The sequence below is a fragment of the Lemur catta genome, chromosome 11 (assembly GCF_020740605.2).
Source record: "Lemur catta isolate mLemCat1 chromosome 11, mLemCat1.pri, whole genome shotgun sequence".
NCBI classification, from domain to species: domain Eukaryota; kingdom Metazoa; phylum Chordata; class Mammalia; order Primates; family Lemuridae; genus Lemur; species Lemur catta.
The window spans coordinates 78125292-78138978 of NC_059138.1; the positions used below are offsets into that span (position 1 = coordinate 78125292).

The window sequence follows — 13687 nt, forward strand, 5'->3', positions numbered from 1 at the left end:
AATGAAATATTTCTACCTGATTCTATGGCTCACTTATATTCTTATTTCAAAATACTGCCTAAGAGGGTTGTTGATGATATCTAAGATATTAATACTAGTAATGAAAGTTTTTTCAAATAACGGTTAATGCTTTACCTTCCTTTTAATCAATTCTAAGAGTACAAACTAGATGTTTTTAGAGTCACACTGAATATGAATATAAGCCTATAGCTCATAATTTAAACCCTTTAAAAAGACACAGCCGGCATGATAGCACGTGCCTGTACTCCCAGCTACTTAAGGGACTGAGGCGGGAAGATCGCTTGAGCTCAGGAGTTGAAGACCAGCCTGAGCAAGAGTGAGACCCTGTCTCTTATAAAAAAAAAAATAAAAATAAAACAGAAAAAGATAGTTAAACTACAACTTGAAAACCCCACTTAGGCTGAAGTGGAAGACTGCTTGCTGTACACACTATTCATCCACCTTCCCTATTGTCAGAAAAGCATCTAGCATTTCTCTTTCCTAAGATCTTAAAACCTTTCTTCCCTTTTTATTCTTCTTAGGCTATACGTTAAATAAAACTGTTGCTGCCTATAAAGGAATGTAATATTTACTAGCTGTCCTCACTTTCTTTCTGACAATTTCCTCCTTAGAAATAGTCTCCTTAAAATATAGCATAATCCAAAAAACCAAAAAGTAGCATCATATTTACCTAATGAGTTGAACTTTTTAAGAAGTGGTAAACAGTACTGAAAATAAACTTAAAGCTTCTTATAGCTAGTAATTCAAGAATTATAAATATTTTAATTATATTCATCCTCCCTAGAAATAGTTTTCAAAGAAGTTTGAGAATTCAGAAAGTAGATTCATATAAACTTAGAAACAGGGTACTTAGCTAAATTTTTTTCAACTGGATTTATACATTCCTTTCATATTCTATGTCTTTCAAAAGTATTTTGCTAAAAAATTTTAAAATGGGCTTGGTTTCAAAAATTTGAATTAAACTTGAAGTTTTTAATCTGGATGAAGGAAATATAAATTAGTACTTAAATTTCATAAGCCTCTTAGTATCTACACCAAGAGCTAACATGTTATTGTAAATTCCTTATCTCACCACTATCTATTTTGTGATAGATGGCATATGGCATATTTTGGATGTTTATATACGTAATATTATATACCTTATTTTAGTAAAAGTATACAATCGAATACATATATAACAATACTTCAAGTCTGTAAACAATAACAATAAAAAACACCACAGAAACAAACTTACTTGAGCATAACATCAGATTCTGCCACAATTTCTTTAAGTTTAGCTTTTGGTAAAGATTGTTCAACAAGCAAACGATGTGATTTATTATACCTGAAGTTTATGATGAAAGAAAAAAAGAGTATCAATTAAAACAAATTAAAACTATTATCTTCATTAGAAAGTATCCTTTAGTGTGAGAAAGTGAGCTTTGTTTATCATATTTGATTACAGATTTAAATTCACCACTAAGGAATGTATACCCCATTAGTCTCAAAATGTGATAAGCATGTTCTTACTGAATTTCCCAGTTCGCTCAAACTTGGGCTTTGCTTAAGTATGTAATAAGAGAGGAAAGTAGCTGTAAACCTTTCCTTAGTCTACAGATAAGAACTCAATCCAGCCTAGGGAGGAATAATCATTTTTCTGATTGCAATAAGAATTAGAGCAAAGCCATTTTTCCCAACTGTTTGTAGTTTGAATTTTCATGAAATATCTACATACTGAAGATGCTGCCTAGTGAGCAAGAGAGAAAATCCTTTTGATGAAAATTGTTATATATAGATCAGCCTGCTTTATATTTATGTAAAAACACATATAATCATGGCATCTCAGTATAACAGGCCTTTACAACCTAATTCTCACCCGTTACAACTATTAAACAGCCAAAAAAGAAAAAACCCTAATTCTTCACCCGATACCTAAAAATACCTCTATAATATTCCTAAGTGATTCTCCTCTCTGCCTGGGTCAAGTTCTATCATGTCAGTGGACTCATTCTCCACAGGAAGCTTATTCCATTGGCAGAAAACTCTGACTGCCAGATATTCCTTTATCATGCTGAAATCAGTCTTCTTAAGCCTTCCAAGTCTAATGCCAGTTCCACTGCTACAGGTGTGTACAGTTAAGTCTAGTATCTTTTCAACATATAATACCATAAACACAAATGAGGTGTGTAAGTACCCTGTTAGGTAATGAGAAAATGAAGACAAATATCATTCTTGGTCTCTTAAGATTTTAAAACAAGTTGTTACTTCTCAAAGCATATTCTATTCCTTGAAATGTTCCTCAAATAGGATGGCTCAGACTCCTCTGACTCCTTTATGGTTTTCAAGAGTTCTCTTAACAGCATTCTTCCAGAACCCTGGCACAATGCTTTGATGTGTGGTCAGCTTGGAACACTGCACTTTGATTAATGCAACCAACACCAGAGGTCTATTTCTCAGTAACCACGTCACCTGCTGGCTCCAGCTGAGTTCAGAGTCAATTAAAATCCTAATTCCTTTTATTTATACATTAAGCCACATCTTGTGCATATACTTAAGAAAAATTATTGTTTTTAAGATTTAAGTGCAGGATTTTTAATTTATTCCTATGGAACCTCATCTTCAATAGATTAAATAAAATAAAACATATCCTAGAATGTTAGAGTGATTAGAGAATTAGATTTCATTTTGTTATATTTAATTCACTGCTCTGACTCACTGTATAATTTATGAATCCATTTATATGCAATACAGGGGAAAAATAAACTATCAGTTGTGACTATAATATTGTTTTATTATTTTTTTAACCCTCTCACCGCTCAACACACACACACTTACCATTCCACCATATGAGGGTACTTCTGTTCTACAGTAAGACCAGGATCAACTTCAATGGCATAATACTTTTCCTTTAGTTTCAATAACTAGAAAGAAATGAATAACTTAATCATGGAGATTATAGAGTTGTCCTTAATCTACTTAGTTTTACAGAAAGCAAAATAGTGTAAACAAGTATTTTCCATAAACTGCTTTATAAATTGAGCTAATGCATCAGTTGACTGAAGAGATATTTGTTGCGCTTAGTGAACATGTAATTAAATATACCTGCAAAAAGCTACTGTTCTTCTGTAAAGTATTTTCAGGTGAGCAATTCGGTGAAACCAACTAATAATCAAATTCTCACTACAAAAACACTTTATAGCCAGGCATGCTAGTGCATGCCTATAATCCCAGCTACTCGGGAGGCTGAGGCAGGAGAATCACTTGAGCCCAGGAGTTTGAGGTTGCTGTGAGCTAGGCTGTCACCACGGCATTCTAGCCCAGGTGACAGAGCAAGACTCCGTCTCAAAACAAAACAACCCACTTTAGTTCTCATATAAACGTATTAAATTTGATTGACATTTTGAGTTGTATTTTGTTAAGATATACACAGTCACTTAGGCAAAGTACTGAAGTAAATTCCTGATAAATTTAAGGGAACAAAACCTACATAAAACTTACGTACTTCTCTATTAATTCTCCAGTTAAGGTAAGAACACCAGAGTGTTTTGCTAATCATTTAAGAGTTTTTAATCTAAGTTTTATTGTTAAAAATTTACTGCTAATTTTATCTTTAAAATATGTTGCAAACATGTAATTCATACAATAAGCCTAATATTTACTGAGTGCTTACTATGTGCCAGGTATGGCTATAAGCATTTTCATCCATTCTTGTTCTTGTGAACGCACCTGAAGAAATTCTCAGGAAAAAAAGCATAATGAAGTTTTTGAGCAACTCTGGATTACTGTTGGTGCTTACCTTTTCCCGACACTCATCTGTAACCAGTTTACAGTTGTCAATGATATCTAAAGAGAGAAAGCGAAACAGGCATGAAAAGAAATACTCTGATGCTACCACTATCATAAATAATTTGTTACTTTTCTTTTAGATTTAAATACCAAGTCAACCAGCATAGTTATTACAACTTTTGGTCTCAGTGGTATAATTCACTTGGGATTTGCTAGAGAAGCTAATGGTTTTAAAATATGAGATTTAGTTAGTGATTGCTCATTTAGTATCACTGACCTAGACAATGCAATGTCTTGATCACTGTGAACTGTGTACTGTTTCCATTTCCTTCTTTATGATTAAATAGAAGAAAATAGATATTTGAAATACACCTTAATAAAAAGATAGCAAATGCTTAATGTAAAAATCTGGAAAATACAGATCACTGCAAAGAAGGAAAAAAATTACTCAGTTTTACCATTCAATAATAAATCACTAATATCTTAGTGTATTTCCTTTCCATCTTTAAAGTTTTATGTATATTAAATTAAATGAGATCATACCAAATCTATAAGTTTGAATTTTTTCTTTTTCATTTCACACTGCAGCCTGTATTTTTCCATGTAATTTTTTTTTTTTTGAGACAGAGTCTCGCTTTGTCACCTGGGCTAGAGTGCCATGGCATCACCCTAGCTCACAGCAATCTCAAAGTCCTGGGCTCAAGTGATCCTCCTGCCTCAGCCTCCCATAGCTGGTATTACAGGCACATGCCACCATGACCAGCTAAATTTTCTATTTTTAGTAGAGATGGGGTCTCGTTCTTGCTCAGGCTGGTCTTGAACTCCTGAGCTCAAGTAGTCCTCTTCTTGCCTTGGCCTCCCAGAGTGCTAGGATTACAGGCATGAGCCACTGCACTGGGCCTTTTCCATGTAACTAAAATCTTGGTAGACGAACAGAACAGAATTTATACCATTTCTGCAGTGTTAAACTTTTTTTTTTTTTTTTGAGACAGAGTCTCACTCTGTTGCCCGGGCTAGAGTGAGTGCCGTGGCATCATCCTAGCTCACAGCAACCTCAAACTCCTGGACTCAAGCAATTCTCCTGCCTCAGCCTCCCGAGTAGCTGGGACTACAGGCATGTGCCACCATGCCCAGCTAATTTTTTTTTCTATATATATATTTTTAGCTGTTCATATAATTTCTTTCTATTTTTAGTAGAGACAGGGTCTCGCTCTTGCTCAGGCTGGTCTCGAACTCCTGAGCTCAAACAATCCGCCTGCCTTGGCCTCCCAGAGTGCTAGGATTACAGGCGTGAGCCACCACGCCCGGCCTGCAGTGTTAAACTTTTTAGGTTGATTCAAAGCATTTGCTATTAGAATGAATGAATGAATGAATGAATGATTTATTTATGTATGTATGTATGTATGTATGTATGTATGTATGTATGAGACAGGGTCTTGCTCTGTTGCCTGGGCTAGAGTATAGTGGCGTCATCATAGATCATTGCAACCTCAAACTCCTAAGCTCAAGCAATCCTCCTGTCTCAACCTCCTGAGTAGCTGGGACTACGGGTGCACACCACCATGCCTGGCTAATTTTTCTATTTTTTTGTAGATATGGGGTCTCGTTATGTTGCTCAGGTTGGTCTTAAACTCCTGTCCTCAAGCAATCTTGCCTTGGTCTCCCCAAGTCCTAGGATTATAGGAGTGAGCCATTGCACATGGCCCTCAGAAATAATTTTATGTTGTGCTTAGTTACCATTATTTTTGTGAATAAAGCTTTCTCCCTCCCGCCCTCCCACATTTGGGATTACTTGCTTAGAAATTCTCCAAAGAGGAATTACTGGGGTAAAGTGTATGAAGTTTTTAGCGGTTTCTAAATAGAAATGATTTTTTAATTCATACATGTACTAAAACTAAATTGAGAGGGATTATTTCACTGTTCCTTGGTCAGATTAAAGAGTATTATTCTAAAAACTCACTGCCAAGTTGGAAAACAAAAAGGTATAATTATCCTAGCAATATAATTTAACTTGAGATTTATTGAATAACTAGGTTTTACTTAATTTATACATAAATGACACAAAGACTTGGTAAAATTCCCAGAAAACTGAGTATTAGGTAAATGCTGTTTCTTTAGGTTAACCAACCCAGAGTATAAAAATGATTTAAGTATTTATTCAGTAAAGCACAGACCATATTTGGCAAGAAATATTTTGGAAGTCTCCATGCCCTTTGGTACCAAAACCATACATGAAAATAGCCATTTATACAACATGGGGGAAAAAAATCTTCAAAATATAATAAGAAAAGCAGGTCCCCTCATGTTCAATATCCAAAATGAATTTTAAAAACCCAGTCATCTCACAAGTAACATAGGTAAAAAGGATTTCAAAATAATGATTACATACTTTCATGAATTTGTTTAAGAATACCACTTACTGTGACATGTTGGGCATCTTTTCCCTTTGTGGGAAAACCTACTGAGTGTCATATCAAAGTCTGTTATTATCTGTAAGAAATAGGAGAAAGGCATTATGTAAACACAGCCACCATGGGCAGCATTTCTGTGTGCTATCCAAATGCATACTGCACGCTTTCCTATATGCATGGGACGGTGTTCAGTCCTTGGCCCCCATTGTAGGTGGTTTTCTCTACATTGAGTTTTATCATATAATTCATTTATAAAATCCTGGGAATGACCTTAACTGCAAGGCACTACCTTAAGTGCCCTAGCATTGTCACCAATTAAAATGTGATTATTCAGCCATAAAAAAGGATACAAAAAATAAAAAACAAACCAAACAAAACAATAAACAAAATTATTTTATATATATATATACATATATATATATATAAAGGAATACCGTCACATGCAGCAACATGGGTAAGCCTAGAGGGCATTATGTTAAACTAAAATAAGCCAGGCACAGAAAGACAAATATTGCATGTTCTCACTCATATGTGGGAGGTGAAAGATTTAATCTCCTGAAGGTAGAGAGAATGATGGTTATCAGAGGCTGGGAAAGGTAGGAGGGTGGGGGGATGAAAAGAGGTTGGTTAATGGGTACAAAATTACAGTTAGATAAAGTTCTAGTGTCCAATTGCACAATAGGATGACTATAGTTAACAATAATTTATTGTATATTTCAAAATAGCTAGAAGAAAAGATTTGGAATGTTCTCAACACAAATCATAAATGTTTGGGGTGATGGATATCCTAATTACCTTGATTTAATCATTACACATTGTATGCATGTATCAAAATATAACATGTACCTCATAAATATGTACAATTATTATGCATCAATTTTAAAAACTGGGGAAAAAAAAAAGAGCCAGGCATATAATCCCAGCACTTTAGGAGGCTGAGGCAGGAGGATCACTTGAGGTCAAGAGTTCAAGACCAGCCTGGGCAACACATTAATAACAAGACCTCGTCTCTATGAAAAGTTAAAAAAAAAAAATTAGCCAGGCATGGTGGTGCGTGCCTATAGTCCTAGCTACTTGGGAGGCTGTGGTGGAAGGGTCACTTGAGCCCAGGAGTTTGAGGCTGTAGTGAGCTATGATCAGGTACCACTGCACTCCAGCCTGGGTGACAGAGTGAGACCCAATCTCTATTAAAAAAGGAATAATTTTTTTAGTTGAATATCCAGATTGTTGGTTTAATTTACATTTAAAATATCCCTTTCAAAGAGATAATTTCTTGAAAAAAATCAATTGTCCTCTTTATAATGTTACATCTTACTTTGAACTACTATGATTTATTTAAACATGGAAGAGCAATTTGAAACTATATACTATTAATATTATTCTTTTTTTTTTTTTTTTGAGACAGAGTGTCACTTTGTTGCCCTGGCTAGAGTGAGTGCCATGGCATCAGCCTAGCTCACAGCAACCTCAAACTCCTGGGCTTAAGCAATCCTACTGCCTCAGCCTCCCGAGTAGCTGGGACTACAAGCATGCGCCACCATGCCCGGCTAATTTTTTCTGTATATATTTTAGTTGGCCAGATAATTACTTTCTATTTTTAGTAGAGACGGGGTCTCGTTCTTGCTCAGGCTGGTCTCAAACTCCTGACCTCGAGCGATCCACCTGCCTCGGCCTCCCAGAGTGCTAGGATTACAGGCGTGAGCCACCGCGCCCGGCCTAAAACTGTATACTATTAATATTATTCTTAAAATGGTTTAGTATTTGTATACAGTTAGCTTAATATTAATGAAAACCCAAGATTATCTCAGGTTATTAATTTTTGTTTGTTTTTCCAATGCAGTATTCTGTGTGTTTTACAACAACTCTAGATATATTTTTTAGATTTTATATCCCTAAAGGACAGGCAAAAATCATCTAAACTTGCTTTAGTCATATTTTATCAAAACAGGAGATGACTGGGTCTGCTTGAACATTAAAAATGAAAGCTTAATAATAAAGCCTTCTTGATAATTATTCACCTGAAGTTTGGCAGCTCCTCCTTTGATAAGTCCACAGATAATTTCTTCTACTTTTGTAGGGTTCTTGATGCGAACTGAATTTTTCTGGAATTCTGGCATCTAAAAAGTAGAAGAAAACTAATTAATTATTTTTAATTCCTCTTTCTCCAGATTCCGTTGATACCAAGCAGAAGCTTATATTATTTAAAGACATAAAAATGTTGAGGCATTATTTTAAAAAAGCAAGTCACCATATTAAATTACCATTTATGCACATAAAAAATGTTAAAAGCATGTCAGTAGTTTCCATCTAGAAGATTAAGACAAAACTACATTTGTAATTCAATTACTTTATAGGAAATTGAAATTTTTCTAATTACAAAAGTAATACATGCTTACCATAGAAGTAACAGTAAAAATATAGAAGAGAAAATAAAAATTGCTTAGAGTTCTACTACATGAAGATAAACAACATTTAAATTTATTTTCTACTAGTTTCATTTCATGTACTTTTGCATCTGGCTTTTTAAAATTAATATTTCATATATGGTTATAAACATTTCTTTAAACAGGATTCATTAATCAAAATAGAATCCCAGAATTGAATGGAGAATACATTTGAACTTTGTTATAAAGAGTTATTTAAGTTATTATATTTGTGTCTCCTTAAAATTTAATGGCATATATATATATATTTAAAATGTTTCTGAGCAGCAAGGAAACAAATATTACATGGTTATTCCCCAAAAGCTAGTCTTTGTACAGATAAAGTATATTTAAAATATTTTAAAATTTGGAAAGTTGCTTTAAGATCTTTGCTCCTTTTTACTGTATTATGTTCCAAATAACTTATTGGTATCAATTTTACAACAGATTTATTTCAAATTAAGATCACTACTAAACAGTATTTCACTAGGCAGGGTTGTACGTGCCTATATAATCCCAGATACTCCAGAGACTGAGGTAGGAGGATCCCTTGAGCCCAAGAGTTGGAGACCAGCCTGGGCAACACAGTGAGACCTCATCTCAAAAAAAAAAAAAAAAAAAAAGTATTAGACCATCTGGGTTTAGGCTGCTACTAAGCTGGTTTATTGGTTTATTAAGACTTTAGGGTTGCTCAACAATTTCATATTAAGTATTACTTCTTTTTTCTACCTTATCACAAATAGTATGAAACTGATCAGAGGAAAATCAGTGCAAGAAGCACAGAGCTCTTACAGCACATGTACAATACAACTTGGAAAAGAAAATTATGGATTATTTTATAGTAAGTTGTACAGTATAGATAACAATAGTACCTCCAGTCAAGGTTCTCACTGGTTTGTACTAGATAATCCTTATTTATGTGTATGCTTTTATTATGGGTATGTTATTGCCAATATTAACATCTTTCATGTGTGTTATAGACATGGTTACAGAAAATTCCCTGGACCTTCTATCTTTGCTATAAGAGAATCTGACCAGCTTAAGTCTATAGGTCGCATGTTGTTCCTACATAATGGACAAGAGTAGAAAAATCAGAAAAAGGGCTAGAATGTTTTCCAAAATAACAGAAGTATACAGAAAAGAGAAGTGCTAATATTAAAATTTTCTCCATGAATGAAAGACCTAAACCTACAGGATACTTTTTTTTTTGAGACAGAGTCTCACTCTGTTGCCCGGGCTAGAGTTGAATGCCATGGTGTCAGCCTAGCTCACAGCAACCTCAGACTCCTGGGCTCAAGCAATCCTACTGCCTCAGCCTCCCGAGTAGCTGGGACTACAGGCATGCGCCACCATGCCCGGCTAATTTTTTCTATATATATTTTAGTTGGCCAGATAATTTCTTTCTATTTTTAGTAGAGACGGGGTCTCGCTCTTGCTCAGGCTGGTCTCGAACTCCTGACCTCAAGCGATCCACCAGCCTCAGCCTCCCAGAGTGCTAGGATTACAGGCGTGAGCCACCGCGCCCGGCCTAGGATACTTAACTTTTAAAAGGCATATTTAAATAGGATAGATGGCCTGCAATGCAACTAACTTTGAAATAGTGATCCTTTTAACTTAACTAGATAAGTTTCAATGGATTAAAAGTTATCTAAATATTTATGTTATAGTGATTTTTCAATAGATGAGAAAAGCAAATAGGCACTTGTTCCTACATTCCCTTTTTCATTCATTAATCCATTCACTCAATCAGTATTTTCCACGTGTTTACTTTGTGCCACATATATGATGATATGCAATACTCACTGTTTTCGTGTTGAGTTTTAGGCACTATTGCTGTTTTGGAATATCACTTCTGTAGCTCCCTTACGAATACTTCAGCTAGTAAGTTTATCTCTTGACAACTAAATTTTGTTCTTACCTTAGCCTTAACTGGCAGGTGCATAGTAATCATCATATGCTTGATTCAATAACTAACTCATTAGTGAAAACAACACAGGATATATGTCACTGACTTAATTTTCACCAAGAAAATTAAATATTTTATTTCAGTGTGTCCATACTGAGTAAGGTGTCCTGCCTCAAGAAATCACATCCTCAAGTTTCAGATAATGCATAGGAGAACACTACCAAGACCACTTCAAAGTAGGCTGGTTTCTGTTCGGCTAACAACTATAAGACTGGTTTAGTCTAAATCACTAGGGATGAAAGAGAACCAGTGGCTAGAGGCATTGGTATCTCTGCTTTCCAACAACATACAACCATTGATCTTCAGATAAAGTAGTAAACACAACAGGGTAAAAGAAATATGAAAATGACCATTACACCTGCCTTGGGTTATGTGGTACACAACACTCCTCTCTTGCAATACACACACAATGTCACTGAAGTAGATGAGAAATACTTCACAAGAACTTGAGATACTGGGAATTTTATTCAAATACTTTAGAATGTAACATAAGAAATAAAATCAAAGACTACTTTATGAAATATGCCAAAGAATATCAGAATATCAGCACATTGCAGGAGTATGATGAACTGTATCACATAGTTTTATTACCTCCACAAATTCCTTCCTTCCATATTCCTTTTGAGCAAAAATAGACCTGGTTTGGTGGCACATAAAATAATGATACTTCAAATTTGAAGGTTAAGTTATTTTGAATTCTCCGAAAACTTTTCAATTTTATTACGATACAAAATAAATAAGGGGCTAAAAATTTCCATCATTTTTCATAAAAAGAAAACAAATTCATTTTATAGTAAGGCCATAATGTAAGAGGTTGGGGAAGAAGCAAAGCCTTCCTGAGGAGAATCAGGGTATGTTGGTTGACTGGAGCGTAATCTGAATCAATACTATAATTAAAAAAGACCTAATATACATTTACTCTGACTAATCTTTAATATATTTGTACAGATAAAATTAACTCCTTAATCATTAGTCTACTTCCATATTCAAAAAGTAATGATTTCTAAAGAAATTGATTTCAGGCTGGGTGCAGTGGCTCATGCCTGTAATCCCAGCACTTCGGAAGGCCCCAGTGAGAAGATCACTTGAGGCTAGGAGTTTGAGACCAACCTGGGCAACATAGCAAGACCCTGTCTCTTAAAAAAAAAGAAATTAATTTCAAAGTTATGCCACTTTATTCACAACTAAATAGCAATATTAGATTATTTAGTATTATCTTGTTGATACATTGGGATAAGATAAATATGAGTATCTCCATACTGCAGTTACTAAATTTCTGGGTGTGGTTTGGTATCATCAATCCAATGAAAATGTCCCAGACTAATAATCATCCTAATTCTCAGGATGAGATTAGGACACCTTCAAATGTTTAATTGTTTAACCTATGATTTAAAACTATAATGTTAAATTTTGATTAAAAAATATTTAACTTTACCTCTGTAAAGAAAAAAAAACACACAAATGCATTCTCTTTATAATAATGTATTGTTATTCTTAAACTAAAAATTAAAAAAATCAACTAGGTTAGTATAATTCATAATGTACAGAAAATACAATTCATATTTTAACCAAAGACAAAAAAATTACTTGACATATACATACACACACACACTCTCATCTCTGTGTTTTGGGGTTTTTTTGTTTTGTTTTATTTTGAGACAGAGTCTTGCTCTGTTGCCCAGGCTGGAGTGCCATGGTGTCAGCATAGCTCATAGCAACCTCAAACTCCGGGGCTGAAGCGATCCTCCTGCCTCAGCCTCCTGAGTAGCTGGGACTACAGGCGTGTGTCACTATATCCGGCTAATTTTTTCTATTTTTAGTAGAGACAGGGTCTCACTCTTGCTCAGGCTGGTCTCCAACTCCTGAGCTCAAGCGATCCTCCCGCCTCAGCCTCCCAGAGTGCCAGGATTACAGGTGTGAGCTACCATGCCTGGCCCTCTGTTGAGTTTTTAATTATCTTAATATTATCCTCTTCTTGGATATGGCCCACATAAAAATTAGTTTAAATTACTTAAGAATTTCACTTGGCACTGTTTGAGGAAGGCATCTTCCAAGAGCAACTTATTTCCATTTAGGATTCACTAACCGTCTTTCCTCCAGACATCCTGCTGGCCCCACCTGCTGCTCTCCCCACAGCTCTGACCTGGATTTCCTTGGTTTCTACCCTGCTGGCCACCCTACAGAGCCTTCCAGGCAGTTGGGTGTGCTTGCAGTCCCAGTGACCAGGGAGGCTGAGAAAGGAGGGTTGCTTGAGCCAAAGAGACTACCCTGGACAAAAGGGAGACCCTGTCTTAAAGTATTTTTAAAAATAAAACAATACTGTGTGGGGGAAAAAAGGAATTTCAGTTGGATGGTCTCAGAGAAATATTCTTTCTTGGTTTTCCATTGTTTATATTTGATACAGACAAAAAACCTCATTCTGCACTGGTACACAAAGCAGTGGGCACTACAATTTTTATACAACTACATTAAAAGTAAAGATTTGAATGCACCTATTCAGACTGGTGTATTTACCCACACATATAGATGATTTTATAATTTATTTAGAAGATTGTGCATTACTAAATTTTAGTGATAACCATCTCCCCTGCCTATCATATATTTGGTCTATCTCCACATTAAGGCCAAATTCTTTCATTCATTCACCACATATAGTCATTAAGTATAAGGCAATGCATTAAGCAGCTCTGTAAGAAATATTAATACAAAAGTTTTAATAAGATATACATCTTACACTCAAGGCACATGTTCTCTAATGTGGATTGTAATATAGAAACCCAAGTAATAATACATTGCCAAGATGTCCAGATAAAATATAAGAGGAACAGAAGAAATGAAGATTACTTCTGTTGGGAGTAAAGGAGATAGAGACAACTCAGCTAGGCTTTGGAAGAGAACAAGGTTTAGATATGCTGAGATTGGAGAGGAGTCAAAATGCAGCATCTAATGTGGGAAAAAGAGAAATAGCTGTTTGTCTGGAACTTAAGTGAACATAGATAAGAGTGTGTATGAAAACTCTGGAAGGAAAGATTTGGAGCCAGATCATGAGAAGTGAAGAATAGCACCCTATGGAGTTGTCAACATAAAAGATCTATCAACAT

At 35.1% G+C, this 13687-nt stretch overlaps 1 protein-coding gene across 6 annotated transcripts in view; it reads right to left on the reverse strand.

Annotated features, from left to right (window-relative positions):
- The window catches only part of NT5C3A (5'-nucleotidase, cytosolic IIIA), a 57932-nt gene that overhangs the window by 2488 nt on the left and 41757 nt on the right, over nt 1-13687 (reverse strand). For all 6 annotated transcript variants that reach the window (XM_045564588.1, XM_045564586.1, XM_045564583.1 and 3 more), the window contains 5 exons: nt 8216-8314; nt 6207-6276; nt 3797-3843; nt 2836-2921; nt 1256-1345 (listed from right to left, as the gene is read on the reverse strand). In XM_045564588.1, the coding sequence (XP_045420544.1) occupies nt 1256-1345; nt 2836-2921; nt 3797-3843; nt 6207-6276; nt 8216-8314 (392 nt within the window). The remainder of the gene's footprint in view (nt 1-1255; nt 1346-2835; nt 2922-3796; nt 3844-6206; nt 6277-8215; nt 8315-13687) is intronic.